The 14,190-nt window shown below is 34.7% G+C and overlaps 1 protein-coding gene across 5 annotated transcripts in view; it reads right to left on the bottom strand.

Annotated features, from left to right (window-relative positions):
* NF1 (neurofibromin 1) overlaps window positions 1–14,190 on the bottom strand; it is a 357,521-nt gene that overhangs the window by 272,447 nt on the left and 70,884 nt on the right. For all 5 annotated transcript variants that reach the window (XM_037809844.1, XM_037809847.1, XM_037809845.1 and 2 more), the window contains exons 2-4: window positions 7,903–8,046; window positions 6,928–7,011; window positions 3,417–3,607 (exon numbers count right to left, since the gene is read on the bottom strand). In XM_037809844.1, the coding sequence (XP_037665772.1) occupies window positions 3,417–3,607; window positions 6,928–7,011; window positions 7,903–8,046 (419 nt within the window). The remainder of the gene's footprint in view (window positions 1–3,416; window positions 3,608–6,927; window positions 7,012–7,902; window positions 8,047–14,190) is intronic.

Here is a 14,190-nt window from a genome sequence, read left to right as displayed (position 1 = left end):
TAGAATTAGCACAAAAAAATTGCATGATATTGACTCATCTATTATACATGAAATTAGTTTTCAGAAAGAACTATCATTCAAGTCACTTGCAGATTTTACTGCTGACAACAATATCATAAAATGTTCCCATCAAAATTAAAGCATTATAATGGTCTTTTAGGTGAGTAGTCCTCTAATAAGATAAGAGGGTGAGTCTATTTCTGGCACAAGATAAGTGAAAATGCAAATATAGCTGTCTGAAACATGTTTTTAACAAAATCCATTCCTAAGCAATCTTACTTCTGAAAGCTAAAGAAACTAGTTTATTCTGGACACTCTTAACTTCTACTCTGGGAACAGATAGTGAACTAGATTCAGGAAAATAAAGATTGTTTATTTTTATAGACAAATTCCCATAAAGTAAAACTTTGGAGACTAGAAAATTTAAGTCTTGTAGACTTTTCAAACGTGGCACATTTGCTATGTTTTGTAAAGTAACTCACACATAGACAGACTAAAATCCATTTTATTCTTTTGATACTTTCTACCTTCAGTGTAAAATTATCACAGCCATAACCTTACAAATGGTAAAGCTGGTCTAGTGGTCACCCTTACAAAGAAGGTGTGGCAGCTCAATGCTCAGGCCCCTCCTAAAGCCAGTAACAAACCAAAGACAAAGGTCAAGAAAGTAAACAATCTCCCCAAAGGGGGAAGAATGTAACTATGGATGCCCAAAATGGCATTGATTGCATCTTGGTCTTTTTCTTAAACATTTTTTATAGTGTAATATAACATATATACAGAAAAGTGATAACTTTCAAAGTATGATTTAACAGGTAGTTATAGAGCAAATTTCAAAGAATGTTATGAGTTACAGTTCCACAATTTCAGTTATTTCCTTACTGTGAAATACAACATATATATAGAAAGGTGATAACTTTCAAAGTACAAGTTAACAAGCAGTTATAGAGCAAATTTCAAAGAATGTTAGGGGTTACAGTTCCACAATTTCAATTATTTCTTTCTAGCTGTTCTAATACACTAAAGACTAAAAAAAAAATTTATATAAAGATTCAGTATTCATAATCCTCTGTTAAATCCTATATTGTCTATTGCTACTCCTCCCTCGCTATTGATCACTGTCTCAATTTTCAGGGAAATCTGGGCAATGACCACCCCAACTTGTTCATACTGAAAGGGGTTGTCGATATTTTGGGGAAGGGGGATGCATCTGGTTGACGTTCTTGAAGAGGCTGTTGCCCTGGGTTTTGGGACTTCTCCAACAGAGGAACACTGGAGTATTTAAGTTTCTGAAAAATAAACTTAGTGAGAGAAACATTATTTAGAGTCTCAAGGGACCTAGGTATTCTTTAGGATTTTCAGGACTGCTGTTGATTTGGGCTTGGCATACTGTGGCCATATGGAATATCTAGCTGAAGCTTGCATAAGAGTAACCTCCAGAATAGCTCTTGACTATATTTGAATTCCCTTAGCCACTGCAACCTTATTTTGTTACCTTTCTTTTTCCCTTTTTGTCAAGAAGGCATTCTCAATCCCTCGATGTCAGGGCCAGGCTCATTTCTGGGAGTCATGGCCCACATCGCCAGGGAGACTCATTCACTGATTGCATCTTAGTCTTAAATGCTAACTTTAGTAATAAACATCAGATCTTAGGCCCTTAGAACATCTCCTGTTCTTAAGTCCCAATAAACCCATGTCCACTCCTGTGTCTGTGTGTTTTTCGGTCCCTAGCAGCCACACCCTCCCATGCTCTGTACGACCTCGGTCTGGGCCCGAACAGAAGGGTTTAGTTTTTGTTTTTTATTTTTTAATAATTTTCCAGCTTTCTATTCCCTATGTGTTTGTCATACTGCTGATGCAACCAGGGAACTGTTTCTCAGAATACGAAAGTTATTACTGAAGATTTTTCATGAAAATGCTATTCTATCATATAAATATTACCCAAGACTATCAATCATATCACACCATTAAATAAATTTTTAATTTTCTTTGCACCAGAAATTCTATTGAGAGACTGAAGAATATTCTGCCTAACAATATGAATTTAGAAGTGCCATTTTCGGTTAAAAGTCTGTAGGATTCTGAAGTCAGCCACCTACCCAAAACATCATAGCACAAATTCTCAAATTATGACATATACTCTCATCTACAACTCCTGGAAAAACAATAAAAGAGTGAGTGAATCTGACTACTGGAAGTCAATTGCCCACACAATGCAGACAAGTCAAAAGATGCAGGCATCAATAGCAAAAAGGATAGTTTTCTTCAATTCTGTTTCAGTCTTTGATTCACTAAATGATTTGGCAGAAAAGTATTCCATGTCATACTTCCCACTTGGTTATAACTAAGGACCCATTTGACTCTACTTGCACAACAAAGATGCATCATTTGCATGAAAGCAAGTTCCAGAGATACTTGCTACTGTCAGTTCTAATACCATCCCACTGAACACCATATATACCAATTTCACCATCTGCAGCTTAATATAACTAATGCTCACAATGATGATTTTAAATCATCAATAAAAGCTTACAGTTATGATACATTTTTAAATCACAGAAGTATATATTATATAAAAGATTTCATCAAAATATGGCTAAATTAGAAGTATATGGAAGCAGCCTGGCATAACAAAACTAAAATAAGACTCTAAAGCCAGCCTGACAGACTGAAGTTCTGGTTCCTCCATTATTTGGCATGTCACGGCAATAATTTCTTTGGGTATTAGTTTGCTTATCTGTAAATTGAGGGAAGTATCACCTACCTTTCCGGATTGCTTTGAAGGTAAGATAAAGAACAGCATATACTGCAAATGTTCCAAAAATAGGAGATTTACAGTTTATAAACATAAAAAAAAAATCCAATTTCTGGAAAATTCTGCTTTGCAAATTACTCCCTAGCGCTTCTATATTGTTGAGGGTCTTTTTTGTTGTTGATGTTTGGTTTTTGTTACTCAGTATCTTGTGATAAGGAGCACAGCTGTGAGAACATCAGAATTCTGAATACTCTTATCAATTATTCCATCTGGTTGGCTGATTTCATTTAAGGAATATGTTAAAAAGCCAAACTAAAACCTCATAACTAATTATTGTATGTTTGTTTGTTTATTTAAGTAAAAAAAAAAAAGCCTTAAGACTCTAATTTATGAATGTACTGGTTATGGGTGATATTTTTTCCTAAAATTTAGACTTTCAAGTTTATAACAGTATATTCATATTTAATTGCACATATCAATATCACAATATCACACAATAAAAAGTTCAAAGAAATTAATGCATAAAATTTCTTTAAAGATCCAAGAAAAATTCATTTCTACCTACTTTTTATATTTATATAGATACAAGAAAGCCTTCAATGATAGCACTTTAAAGTTCACATTACTTACAACAGGATCCTGTGTAGATTTACACACTAACCTGGTAGAAATGCGACTAAAGACTGCATTGAAGTTGTTGCAACTGAGAGAAAATAAAACCCCAGAGGCAGAATTCCGAAGTTCAGCTGCATGTTGATTTCCTTCACGACAGGTATGGAGAAAATGGCAGATTTCTGGCAGCAACTGTTTGACCAACATTGTTTCGTCTAATCTCATTGTGTCCTTGGGTTGCTAAAATAAAAAGAATTACATATTTCTAAAACTTTCTTAATTTTACATGTAAATGTGGTTCATACACTTTTTTCAACTTCGCTTTGGAAACTTTCAAACATACAGAAAAGTTGAACTAGTATAATGTACACCCATATACCTATTACCTAGATTCAACAATTAGTAACATTTTATATTTGCTACATCTATTTATAGATAGTCCAATAAAGAGGATGATTCCATCTACCACACTCTAATCATAATAAAAATCCAACTCCCCCACCACCTTCCCCCACTCCACCCACTTTGCTTGCTAGCCTGTTCACCGAATCTCTGTGTGAGCCTATCTCCTCCTGGAAATCCCCAGTTTGTTGCGAGTTCTAAATAAACTTTATTCATATTCATCAGTGAGTGCATTGTGTCATCTGTCTCAACATCCACAGAAATTCCATCTACTGCTGGGCAGAGTGACCACAACAGATAGTTACTGTTTATTACAAATAAGTTTGTTTGTTGAACCATTTCAAGGTAAGTTACAAACATCATTAACACTTCTCTCCTAAGTATTTCAGCAAGTATCTATTAAAAATAAGGACATTCTCCAATATAATTTCAATACAATTATCATACCAAGGAAAAATAAACAATTCCCATATATCATCTAATGCCCAACCTATATTCAAATTTTTCCAATGGCCCAAAAATGTCTTTCATAGCTTTTTAAATGGTCCATAGATTACAGCAATTGTTATGTTCCTTTAGTCTCTTTATTCTAGAACAATCTCACACATACACATCCCATATATATCACCTTTATTTTTCCATGACATTGACTTTTTAAAGAAACTGGGCCGGTTGTCTTTCAGAATAATTCATATTCTGGATTTGATTATTTCCTGTGGTATAACTTAACTTTTTACTAGTTTCTGTATTTTTTGTAAACTGAAACTTAAATCTAATGATCTGATTAGATTCAGGTTAAACCTTTTAGAAAATGCAATACACTTCTTATTACCTCACATCAGGACCACATGTCAGATGGCCCCCTTGTTCTGATACCAAGTTTGATCACTTGGTATTACCACACTGAACTCCTATTTTTTAAAGATAAACATCCACCTTTATAATTAACAAACAACCAATGGGTAAGCTATCTGGAATGTATTCTGTTCCACATCAGTATTTCACCTAATTTAGTATCCACATATGTATAAAAAATTTTTAATACCAAGAATGATGACAAGAACAAAAATTTGAATAATTTGTGTGCTATGCCAGATCCTGTCATTGCCATCCAAGTGCTTTCAGATGCAAATACCTTGAAATATACGAACAGAAATAAACAGATATCCAAAACATCTGCAAAATTCAAGTCACAATATCTATTTCTTATTTATAGGTTAACCAAACAATATAAATATTGAAACTAGCTCCAATTAATAAACAAATAAAAATTGTAGGAGTGTTAAATCTTTTAAACGGTCATACACATGCACACAAAAAACTTAAGATTCTTCCAATTCTACAAAATTTTACTCATAATATGATATTGGTAAGGATTAGTTCATTTTCGTTTAGCTATTCCAACTATTTATATGATAAACATGTAGACTAAGTTATATGACACACTTAGGCTCAGTTCTTAGTAATCTGCCTCAACTGACTTTGATCTAAAAAAAAAAAAATCAAAAGATATACATAAAATCATTGAAGGAAATCCAAGAAAACACAATTATGTGTAAAGTGTAAATTTAATTAAAAACCTTATAAATTTTCAATAGTACCCATAACAGTAGGACACAGCAAGGTTATAGAAATGCATTGTACAAGCTACACCATACCCACTTATTAGCATTTCAATTACGTTATGTCCAAAGAGTATCAAATCAAACACTGGCCAATAATACCAGTGATCATTCTCCACAATACCAGTTACCACTACTTCTCAATTACAAATGCTAATGAAGAAGAGCTGTGGAACTGAAAGAAGCAATAAAATACCCTATCCCCATTCAAGCATGTGTGTGGCTGATAAACTGCTCACAATCAAAGTAATAAAACCACTACAAGGAATTGATTCAGGAGTTTAAAAACTGCCCACTTTCCCAACTCCATCATCCTATTTAAAAGCACTTTGGCTTTTTTACTGCATTTCACAAATGAACAATATATCACCAACTAGTAGAAAGCATCAAGCTAACACAGAACTAGCCCAATCTCAATTTAAATAGAAAACTTATAAACATTGGAATACGGCCAAGGGTCAAAAAAAGAGTTTAAAACATAATGCTAAGATTTTGTGGTCTACAACTTGAATACTTCCTTCCCTAAGGACACACAGTTGTATGAATATAATTATTTTTTCCAATTCCTATTCTACTCCTTCCCCAAACACTTTTGACCCTTCCTTCTACTCCCTCCCCTAACACTTTTGACCGTGCCCTCTCAACCATACGATCACTCCACATACATTAAAGACCCTTTCACTTAGGTTTACTGTAAAGAACAACTGTAACTTTTGTAAAAGAGAGAGGCAAACCTGAATAAAAGATGTACCAAAGTAAAGGAGAATATGAGAAATAAGCTAACTCCAATACAGATTAAATAGAACTTTAAAGAAGTATTTAATTTATATATTTATATAAACTCCTACCACGTTCCAGAAAGAAATAAGGCTACTGAAGTTTAGAAACTCTGTGCTTCATATAACAGAAATATTCTTGAAAAAGTTCGAATTAAGTCATGGGTGAAATATACTAATGGAGATAGCTATTTAGAGGAAAACGAAGAGAGAATTGTTTTGTACTCAACTACTCCACATACCTATTTCATAAGTTCATATCTGCCCATAAGAAATGTTCTTACGGTAAGAGCTATTGTAATAATGGGGTTTCAATTTTTTTAAGTCCTCTCTTACACAGACTTGAAAAGCAGAATATTAAAATCAGATTCATATGGAGGAAGGGGAGAAACAAGATTACTCTTGGTCTTCCACGTTACATTCTTTCACAGCTAAGCAATGCCACAGACCTAACATTATTGGAGAAATTAAATATTGATTTATTCATAAAATCATTTTCATAAAAACCTGAAAGAGACGTGTAGCTCAAACAAAGACTTCATAAGTAAGCTTAGTATCTATTTATAAAAGATGAGAGAACAATTTTCTCTTGAAAGACTGTCTGTGCCATCAGGTCAGCTCTTTTAAGAAAATTCACAGTCATGTCCTAGAGAAAAAGTCCATATGATTGTTCTTGTCCACACCTATAATTTGGTACACCAGCTCATTCTTAAGGTAATTCACAAAAACTACCTTCTTACATAAGGATGGATCTACTTACCCCAGCAAGACATTTTTCCAGTGTATCCAATATAATCAACTGAGAGAGATACAAATTTTTTTCAGCAGCTTCTCCAAATATTCTCTAAAAGAAAAGATATTCAGAACACTATAAGTTGATTATAAAAGAGAGGATTGAGGAACAAGGAAACAGTCTTCCTTTGTAACTTCCAGACTACCCTATATCTGAATTTATTATTTCTGATTTCCTCTTAATCCTCATGCAAAATAAATTCTCAGGTAAACAGAAATGCAGGCATTTATTAGAGTCTGCCATTAGCCTTCTAATAGTAAAAGATGTTGCTTTTGGAGTATGCTTTAAAAACATTTAGGATTTAGACACACATAAATCTGTTCCAGAATCTTGAAGTCAACATTTAACCACTTTTATGCCACAAAATAATTGAGGTCTTAATTCTTACAGCAACAAAATGCTCCAGCATTTTAAGTATTCACTATCTTCAAACTGCATATACACTTTCTAACTGATAAGACAGTACAGTTTCCACAACTGGACTTATTCAATAAGCACTAAATGAGTGCCAATGTCACAATACTGTTTTTGTTTTGTAAAGTGGCTTCCAAATTTTAAAATATTTTCATTCTAACCGGGAACATGGCCACATATTCATATGTGAAGAATCCTATCACTGTACCCCACACACTGTACAACAGAAGAACTCCATGAAATAGTAAACATATTTCTGTAAATCACTTTATATATTTATAAAAGATCCTGCTTCTTTCAGAAAATCTTTTCATAAAGAGAAAATACCTTTACAAGGTAAATAAAATACCTTTACAAGGTACCTGCAATTTACCAGTTTTATACTCATACAACCTAAATGGTCATATCCAGAGTCCACAAAAAAATTACTTTCTCTAATTCAAAATATGTTGCTCCAAACTTATAAATCAAATAAACAAAACAAAACAAAACAACCCCTCCCCCCCAAAAGGTAACCCAAATACCTACCATATTGTTAACATTCTTCAAAATAGTGGTGAGGCCACTTATAACCAAAGAAAACTTGTATTTGGAAATATTGATTAGACATTCCTTGTTGTGTTCAGTACTGACTTTGGTATGTGTATTTTGCTGTCCTGTTTTTATTGGAAGCTAAGAAAAACAATAACAACACATTAAGAGATTATACTTGAAAATAACTAAAAAGAACTTTTTTTATTAAAATAATGACATCCCACTTAGGAAAACTTTATCAACCACAGTTACCTACATTTGTATCTCAAACTCCAATTTTCAAAATATAGCATTCATATCAAATTTTAAATTCTTTGGAAATGTCTATATTTACAGTTTTCTTTCTGGAAATCATAAATTTCTATTTATAAAATTAAATCATTTACCCAGCACTCTACAAGGGGGAATGATGATGATGCACAGAAATAGAGCTATTTTCTTACAGCTAAAAATTATTTCAGAGAAGGTCTGGAATAAAATGCATGCAATCCCATCCCTGATACATTGGACTCTAGCATTAAAAGAACAACAGAAAAGAAGAAAATCTATGCCCCAGACTCCTAGCCAATAACAGCAAATAACAGGAGATTGTTGAGAAATGAGAACAACTGTATAACCTGGAACACAGTAAGACTGACTCAGGTAAGATAACCACTCTCAGTTACATAGTTGAAGGTATAAAACAACAAACAGATAAATCCTGTGGAAATAATATCCTTTGAGGGGACCACATTTACATTTATCTGAGAATGAGTTAAGTCACACTGCTGAAAATTTCATCTCGATTCTCTTCAAAGGCAGCATTTTGTATTTAAAGCATAATGAATATAATTACCATGTTAAGTTTTAGACCCACTAATGCTAATTATGATGAGGTTCCTATGTGAAAAACAAATTCTAATCCAAACTTCTCATTTTTAAAATGGCACAACCAAAGGTAAAAAGAGTCTAAGTGGCATGCTCAGGTTTTCTTACTCAGTTAATGACAGCTAACTAATTTGACAGTAAAGAAAAACTAAATAAAAAGGGGAGGGGGCATTTTTAGGGTTCGGGGAAAGGTAGAGAACAGAAGCTACAAAATTACATGATTATGGAGGAAAAAAATCAAGATCATGGAGGAAAACATATGGAAAAAGGCCAAAAAGGGGAATTTTAGAAGATGGCAGTGACTTCAACGTAGCTTTCATATCTCCCAAATCCCCCCATAAAAACAGCAGAGAAACTAGAATAGCAAAACCACAAACTCACAAATATCCACATCAGAACTAGGGGACAAGGCACTCCACAAACCCCAGAATATGAGCAAGTAGGAAAAACTCATTGAGAGCTACAAAATTGATGTCATATCAACATCTATACCAGAGAAAGCAGAGAAAAGAAAAATGTCTGATAGTTCTTACAAGAAGAGAACCTCAGAAATTGGATTATGTACTCATCGAAAAGCACAGCAGTTCAATTTAGAACATTAACCTAAACAAAGGCGTTTTGTACACACCAATCTGCAGACAAGTGCAAAAGGTCTACTACAAAGTCTGAAGGGGATGGAGCACACTCTAAACCATCACTGTCTAATAAAATTTACTGCAGTGATGACATTATTCTATATCAGTAAGTTCCAATATAATAGACACTAGCCCCAAGTGGCTTTTAAGGACTTGTGGCTAGTGCAGATGAGGTATCAAATTTTAATTCTGTTTAATTTATTTAAATTTAAGTTTTAATAGCCACACATAGCTAGTGGCTAGACTACTGGAGAACACAGTTCCAAACTAACCAGCTGAAGAAGCACTCTTCCAGGATGAAGACTATATTGTAAAGAAATTGCTGGGATTAAACCCCAAATTAAACAAGAGAGGGACAACAGGAACAATGGAAAAACATACAGATAAAGGTGGAGAAGAGGATATGAGACAAGAGAACTCACAAAGGATGAGACTATCTTTTAATTTCAAGAAAACAATAGAAGAGTGAGCTCTAGAGCTATGAAGCTAGAAAGCTATCCTGGCCCACATTTCCTTCCTACCAGTCCAGCAAAACTAATTTTTACATAAAAGTGAGCAACAGGAAAAAAGTGTGATCAAATCATATATAAGAAAAAAGAATAAAAGATAGAACAACATTGCAACAGAAAACAAAAGCATGCCAAAAGGACATGTCCACAAGCAGATGAAAACCATAAACTATTATTTCAAAATAAGTCAAAAGAAATTAAGAAAATTACAAGATGTAATGAAATAATATATATTGGAATTACAAATATAAATGCATGGATTGAACTCAGGAAAGAAAAAGAAAAATCATTTCAGACACAAGACTAAACAGAATATATACAAGAGTGAATGAACACAAAAGATAATGCTTTAAGAGAAAAAGAAGGAAAATTGTAAAAATGAAAGGGAAATGAAAAATGAGATAAGGAGTATTTGAGATAAACTGACAGAGAAGACAGGCAAAGAAGATCTAACAGATACATAACAGGAGTCTCCAAAGAAAGAACACAAACCAATAAAACAGAATGAGTATTAGAAACTAGAATTTAAGAAAACTTTGAATTTAAGAAAACTTTGCTGAAATATATATCTATATATATATATAAAGGGCAACAACCTAAGTAGGAGGCTGAGCCCTCCTATAATTATGCTTAAGAGGCACCTCCAGTCAACCTCTTTGTTGTTCAGATGTGGCCTTTCTCTCTGTAAGCCTAACTTGGCAAATACGTTCATTAACCTCCTCCCCTCCCCATGAAGGACATGACTCCCAAAGGAAGGAATCTCCCTGGTGATGTGCGACATGATTCCCAGGAATGAGCCTGGCCCTGGCAGCAAAGGATCGAAAATGCCTACTTGACCAAAAGGAGGGGGTGGGCAAGGGGGAGGAAGAAAGGTAACAAAGCTGAGGTCACAATGGCTGAGAGATCCCAAATAAGAGTTGAGACGCTATCCTGAAGGTTTCTCTTATGCAAGCTCCAGCTAGACATCCCAACTGGCCACAGCATGCCATGCCCATAACAAAAGTAGTCCCCAAATACCTAGGTCCCTACTAGATAGTCTATAAAAGATGCACTCACTAAGTTTTATCTTTCAGAAACTTAAATCCACCAGAGTATTCCTATACCAGACAAGTTCTAAAACTCAGAGGCAACAGCCTCTTCAAGATCAACTATCAGATGCAGCCCCCTTCCCCATACTGTCAACACCCCCCTTCAATATGAACAAGTTAGGGTTCTCACTGCCTAGACACCCCTGAAGATGGAGAAAGAGATTAAGTGAGAAGGAGGAGCACAACAAGATAAAGTTGAACAAAGGTCTATGACTACTGAAACGTTATATAATTATATGTATTTTTTTGGATGCTAGGGTGTTGGAATGGCTGGAAGGAGGTAAATGACATGGCGGAACAGAAGCCTATAGCATCCCTTGGGATTTGCTCTATAGCTGCTCGTTGAAGTGTGTCTTGAAGGACTTCACCTTTCTGTATATACCTTGTACTGCATAATAAGGAAAGAACTGAAATTGTGGAACTGTAACCCGTAACAATTTTTGAAACTACCAATATGACTGATTGTCATCAAGAGATGACACCTTTCTCTATGTATGTTATATTTTACAATAATGGAGGTGGCTAAGTCGTGGAACTGTGACCCATGATATTCTTTGTGATTTGCTCTCTGACTACTTGTGAAATCGTACATTGGAAGCTATCACTGTTATGTATATCTGTTAAAGTTTACAATTTAAAAAAATGGAAAAAAAATAAAGGGCAACAAAGTAAATGTCCTTCATCAGATAAGTGGATAAACAAAATGTGGTATTTACACACAATGGAACACTACGCAGCAGTAAGAAGAAACGAGGTTGTGAAACATACGACAACATGGAGAAATCTTGAAGACAAGGCTGAGTGAAATAAGCCAGACACAAAAGGCAAGATATTGTATATTACCACTCATGTGAACCCTGTGAAAAATGTAAAATAAAGTGTCTTATATTGTAAAATATAGGGGACCTAGAGATAGACAGCAACTAGTGAAGGGGGAACGATAATCTAATAAGAACAGACAAGATATCGAGGGTGATTTTAATGATACGGGAATGCTCAGGTGTGACTATGGTTCATTAATTTTCTTTTGGTATGGCAGGAGTATATTGGAAGGAATGAAGTTACTTCAGGGTATTTGTTTTTCCCATTGCTTTGCTTTGTTTTATTTGGGAATGGTTGTTGTTGTTGTTGTTGTTTTTTCTGATAAAGTAATTTTTTTAAAAAAAGGGTATAATGCACACTTGGAAAAACTGACCCAGAATCACCACTACCAAGACATTTTCTAGCAAAACTATTTAACTTTTGTGAGCAAGAAAAAAAACTCTTTGAATATCCAGGCAAAAAAGAGGAAGTCACTTATTAAAGAAATAAAAATTAGGTTGTTAACAGACTGACAAAACTTTATGTCGTAAGACAATGGAGTAACATATTTAACATACTAAAGGAAGAAAAGAAAAACGTAAACCAAGTATTTTATATCCAGCCAAACTGACTTCCAACTGACAATCAAAGTGTTTTGAACTGCAAGAAACCAGGAAATATTGTTCCCTTGAGCCTTTCCTAAAAGATCTACTAGAGAACTGGCTTCAGACAACCAAAATAACTGGAGGGTCAGTCACACTAATAGGGATTGTTAAATATATATTTACTAATAGAACTGAGAATAAATGATGGTAATACAGAAGAAACCATACAATGTAACTGCTATATATACTGATAATACAGATACAATACAATTATCAAAAATGGAGGAAGAGGGGAAGAAAGAACATATGAAAAGTAGAATATGCTTCCTCGCTGCCTTATGGTTATTAACGGAGAGTAACAGGGTACTCTTTCAAACTAAATACTGAAAGAGAAGGAAATGATGAGAAGAGGTTGTTAGGTAATTTCAATATTGCCCTCTCCCTCCCAAAAGATAAAAGGAAATTAGAATACTGTATAAAGGTTTCAGGATAAAGATAAACAATATAACAAAAATACAAACTGCTCTGGCTTGTGCTTTGTCAACTTTGTTAAGCTAGGAACCATACTTTCCCGGATCCTATTTGCTGTATGGTTCCAGGTCAAAGGTAGCCAAAAAAGAACTGTACAAGACTTGTTTGAAATATGGAAGTGAAGTAGCAGCCATTCCTCTCTGACAGGTTTCATGGTCAGATATAGTGAAAGACAGACGCAGAGGGGCCCAGAAGGTTCCAGCTATTACTCACTCTTTTCTATGTTCTATGTTCATCTATGTTCAGCTCCTTCTTCTGACTCCCACTGGCCTTGCTGACCAACAGTGCCTAAACCCACCACCAAAAGCTTAGCTACAAATATACAGAGGTGACAGTTATGCAAAGACAAGAACTTCCCATAGGACTCTTCAAGCTCTTCCTTCACAATCAGACTTCAGTGGCTAGGCACACTTGGCTTCATTTCCACAGAAGCTCCAACTTGCTACTAATTTAGGTGATCGGATCGGTGACTTTCTCTAATCCACCAATTCCCCTAATCAGTCCTTTCAAAATTTTACACAGTTTAATTCCTTAATAATCTCTGATGCCATTATACACAGTTGGCATCCCTGACTGAAACTGACCAACAGACGCTTTTTTAAATACCTAATTATATGCTGAGAGAGAAAATAAAATAGACCACACGATGAAAGATTACTTAAAAGATATGTATATGAGAGCAGACACATGAACTTACATTTGCACACTGGTGTTTATAGAGCTAGTGTTCATGATTTGCAACGGGTGGAGGTGGCCTAAGGATACATCGACTGAGGAACAAGAATGGTGAACTGCGGTGTATGTACACAATGGAATACTGACCAACTATGAGAAGGAGTGAAAGTGTGAGACACGCAACAAGGTGAATGGATCCTGTACACACAGCATTTTGAGTGAAGTACACCAGAAACAAAGGCAAACACTATAATGCCTCACCAATAAGGAATAACTACAAGTAAACTCAGAATTGAATCTTAGAGCACAGCTTATCAGGGGAATGCTTATTGTAATGGTCCCTAGATTGTAAGCTCTTAAGCAGTCATATTTATTCCTAAATTGTAATGGTTATCTCCAAATTCTGAGATGCTGATCCCGTTGTGTATAACCTGATCAGTCTCTGGAACTTTGGGTATCTGTGCGACACCTGAAACTCAGAACTAGAGCTCTGCAGATATGAATGTCAGTATTAGCACATGCAGCAAAAAAGAGCCCAGATTTCAATTGGAGATATGAATGAAGCAGATCT

This window comes from Choloepus didactylus, chromosome 18, assembly GCF_015220235.1.
Source record: "Choloepus didactylus isolate mChoDid1 chromosome 18, mChoDid1.pri, whole genome shotgun sequence".
Taxonomy (NCBI): domain Eukaryota; kingdom Metazoa; phylum Chordata; class Mammalia; order Pilosa; family Megalonychidae; genus Choloepus; species Choloepus didactylus.
This window is presented reverse-complemented; position numbering and strand designations above follow the sequence as displayed.